General features: G+C 59.1%; 1 protein-coding gene across 1 annotated transcript in view; it reads left to right on the top strand.

Annotated features, from left to right (window-relative positions):
• The window catches only part of GRIK1 (glutamate ionotropic receptor kainate type subunit 1), a 74444-nt gene that overhangs the window by 63526 nt on the left and 6944 nt on the right, over positions 1 to 3974 (top strand). Inside the window, exons 15-16 of the mRNA XM_015564137.1 lie at positions 3 to 93; positions 3786 to 3971. Of these exons, the coding sequence (XP_015419623.1) occupies positions 3 to 93; positions 3786 to 3971 (277 nt within the window). The remainder of the gene's footprint in view (positions 1 to 2; positions 94 to 3785; positions 3972 to 3974) is intronic.

Genomic DNA, 3974 nt, shown 5'->3' with positions numbered 1-3974 from the left:
TTCCTGGTGCTGGGGGCCGGCCTGGTGCTGTCGGTGTTCGTGGCCGTGGGCGAGTTCCTGTACACGTCCCGTGGGAGCAGCGACGCCCAGCAGGTGAGCCCCTGCTCCCGGGCCTGGGCGCATGTGGTCTGGGTTACCGTAGCAAGTTGGGGGACCTGGGGGCGCTCGCCCCTTTCCGTAATGGTCTGTGGGCTTCGATGCCCAGAGCGCCATGGCTGAGTTAGAGCAAAGATCTGCCGAGTCCCTGGCAGGGCTGCTGACCTTCCTCTGCCGTGGACGTGGACGAGGGGACGAGGGCAGCCGTGCAGGTGGCATCCAGTGAGCGCTTCTCCGAGCGAAGGGAAGAAATGCAGGCTCCGTCGCTTCCGCAGTGGAGACCTGCTCCTCAGATGAGCGAGGACGGAATAAAGCCGGTCTTGGGGGGAAGCAGTGCCTCCCTTAGCGCCCATGCTGAGCCACGCGGTCGTGCAAAGCGATTTATGTAAAGGTACAAACACGGTGTCTCCGACCTGAGCGTGGACCCCTCGAGGTCTGATCGGAAAGGACAGCACACTGTGTATTTCCTCGGCCAGGAGCACGATGAGCCGCCCGAATGGCGATAAAACGTGTAGGACACTATTTTCCAAATCGCAGTTAGGATGAAGGTTGGTTCAACCGTCAGCCATGGTTTCCTATGATTGTTATTTTTGATGGAAATCACACCAGGAGCTTACAGGCCTCTGGGAGGACGATTGTGGTTACGATGGTTCCTTCACAAACAGACGAGAGTAAACAAGCTGCGGCCTCGCGGGGTACGGGGCCCCTGCGGAGTCAAAGGTGCTGATGAAATGTGGGGCTGGCTTGACCCTCGGCTGTCACGCCTTCGAACCCTTAATAATTCTGAACGGGGCTCCAGCCCCCCACTGGGCCCGGGCTCTGCAAACGTGGTGGCCATTCCTGCCAAATCTCAGTCTATCTCACTTCCCTTTCACGGGAGCTCCCTAGCAGCTCCCCGAGCCAGCAGGGGGGTGGTGGGGGGCGAGGATAACAGGCTTCATCAGGAAAACGTGCCCCCAATCTCCAGGCGGCTGCAAGAGCCCTGAGCCCGTCCTGGGCCTCCTAGGGAGACTGTCTTTCCGTAAAGGGGGAGCCGGCCTGGTTTAACCTTCAACTCACTCTCGAGGCGTCCTGTTGGTGGATGCCTGTGTCACGCTTTGCTGTGTGGCTCACGCGTGATGTCATCCGCGCGCTCATCGTAGCTTCTGGCGTATTCGTGTTTCTCCGTCTCCTCCTTTCCTCTGCCTGCAAGGCTTTGTGTGTGCTGCACGGACTCCGTGTAAGCAAACCCATCGGCCGCTCCGCTCAGGGACCGCTCCGTCCAGGATGTAGAAGGTGGCAGATCAGCTCGAGAGGCGAGAGCATGCGGACACACCATCGTTCACACTGTGTAATCGGTTTAGAAAGAAAGGTGCTCGCGGTGGAATTCCCCTCCTAATCGGTGTCACGATGCTCTTCATATCCGTGGAGCGTAAGCGACTGTCTCTCCCTGTCCCGTCCCCGTCCCCAGGAGGGCAAAGCGCACACACTCTGTTCAACGCTGGAGACCGAGGGCACGGCTTGTGGAAATGCCTGAGGGCGGGGGCTCCGCGGGGCGTGTTTGCAGGATCTGTTCTCCCACCCGTGTCCCTCAGTCCCATCTTCATGCCTTAAAACTAAGCCGCTGTTTCCTGAAAAAGTAGATTCAGACGTTCAACTGTGCAAAGCGTGACAACAAAGTGCTGGTTCTGTGGGATGGGCTTCATCTTTCTCTCACTCCCTCTCCCTCCCTCAGGTCCTGCTGATCCCACACCCCAGGGGCCCCGTCTCCATTCTGACTCGGTAACAACGCTCTTTCCATTCCAACCCTCTTCACTCGTCAGGTGGATTATAGGACAGAGACTCACACACACTCAGATCTTAAAGGTTCAAACTGTGACCACGAGATGAAACGGAGCCTCTGGTGTCACAGGGAGGCCGGCTGGTCGCCCTTCCCTGGACAGCAGGGCTCGGTTGGCCACAGTCCCGGGGACACCCACTCACACCACCCACGGTCGCAGGGACACCCCCTCACACCACCCACGGTCCTGGGGACACCCACTCACACCACCCACGGTCCCGGGGACACCCACTCACACCACCCACGGTCGCAGGGACACCCCCTCACACCACCCACGGTCCTGGGGACACCCACTCACACCACCCACGGTCCCGGGGACACCCACTCACACCAGCCACAGTCCCGGGTACACCCACTCACACCAGTCATCCCAGGGACACCCACTCACACCAGCCACGGTCCCGGGGACACCCCCTCACACCAGCCACGGTCCCAGGGACACCCACTCACACCTGCCACGATCCCAGGGACACCCACTCACACCAGCCATGGTCCCAGGGACACCCACTCACATCAGACATCCCAGAAACACCCACTCACAGGACAGAGCTGCTCCCACTCATAGGGGAACAATCTCTTCTGAGCATTGTGCCCTCGCTCGCTTCTCTGGCTCCCCGGCGGGCTGCATGGCTTCACTCCCTGGGAGAGAACAGGGCGAGAAAGCAGAGGCAGGCGTTGCCAATATCAACTCTTTTGTGGAACCGAATGGGGTGCAGCTTTGCAAAAGCACATGTCGCACATGGATGTGCAGGGGGCACACTGGGCGTGTTGTGCTTTACACACACAGAACACCGAGCCTCCTCTCAGGCCTCGCGCCCGGAGGGCTTGCTGGGTGCCGGCTGCCACGTGACATCAGCCAGATCCACACTGTGAGCCTGTGAACAGGAGCAAGGCTCTGACCTTCTCAGAGGGTGTTTTAAGAGTAATGTTGATGAAAACAGCTCAGCCGCGTGGCTCAGGGGTTGAGCTTTGACCCATGAACCAGGAGGTCAGGGTTTGATTCCCAGTCAGGGCACATGCCCAGGTTGTAGACCTGATCCCCAGTGTGGGGCATGCAGGAGGCAGCCGATCCATGATTCTCTCTCATCACTGATGTTTCTCTCTCTCTCCCTCTCCTTTTCTCTCTGACATCAATAAAAATGTTCTTAAAACAAAGAGTAATATCAACAAAACAATCCTCCTTTAATGAAATCCCTCCAGGCAGGAATGTGTCAGAGACCTCGAGGCTGGGAGAGAGGACCGGGGTCCTGTCTGTTTGCCCTCCACCCACTGTGCATGCGAACAGCGTGGTGAAACCCATGGACACGCGCCCTCTGCATCCACGTGCGTCCGCGATCACCACTGTCTCCCGTGTCGCTCACGCACACATTCGCTTCCATCCCACCCTCCGCCCCTTCAGTGCTGCTGGCCGGTCTCTATGTGTTTTCCGCAGAAAACAATTTTAAATGGTGCTTTCCTTCTTTTTCTTGATCAGAAAGGAAAGTCACCAAGAATTGGATTGTATTTTAGGAACAGAGCGAGGCTCATGGGGGAAAAGGCAGAGCCTTGGTGCAGCGAAGGTTTGCCCACTCTCTCCGGCGTCCCCCAAGGGTCCGGGCCTGGGTCACCTCAGGGGCAGGGGCTCAGCTCTCCTCTCAGCTCGGGCGGGGCACACTGTCCGCTCTGAGAGCCGCCGGGTGGTCTGTGTCACTGCGTCTGCAAATGAAACTCCCACTTCGCCTGCTGCCTTGCTGCCTCAGTTTCCCCACGTGGGAGAGGCGGGAGCTGGGCTGGCGGAGGCGTGGGCAGTGGCAGGTGTGACCTGGTGTCGCACGTGCCTGGGCAGCGGGACGGGAGCCGGTTAACTGACCTCTGTCCTCTGCCTCCCCAGTGCCTCTCCTTCAACGCCATCATGGAAGAGCTGGGCATCCCACTCAAGAACCAGAAAAAGTTAAAGAAAAAGTCGAGAACTAAGGGGAAATCTGCCTTCGCCAGTCTCCTCACTTGTCGCCCGAGACGGACTCTGCGCAGGGAGGCGGCGGGGCCTCCCAAGACGGCGCCCGCGGGCAACTGCCAGGTG

This window comes from Myotis davidii, unplaced genomic scaffold (genome assembly GCF_000327345.1).
Source record: "Myotis davidii unplaced genomic scaffold, ASM32734v1 scaffold552, whole genome shotgun sequence".
NCBI lineage: Eukaryota > Metazoa > Chordata > Mammalia > Chiroptera > Vespertilionidae > Myotis > Myotis davidii.
Note: the sequence above shows the minus strand (reverse complement) of the source record. Positions and strands in the feature narration are given on the sequence as shown.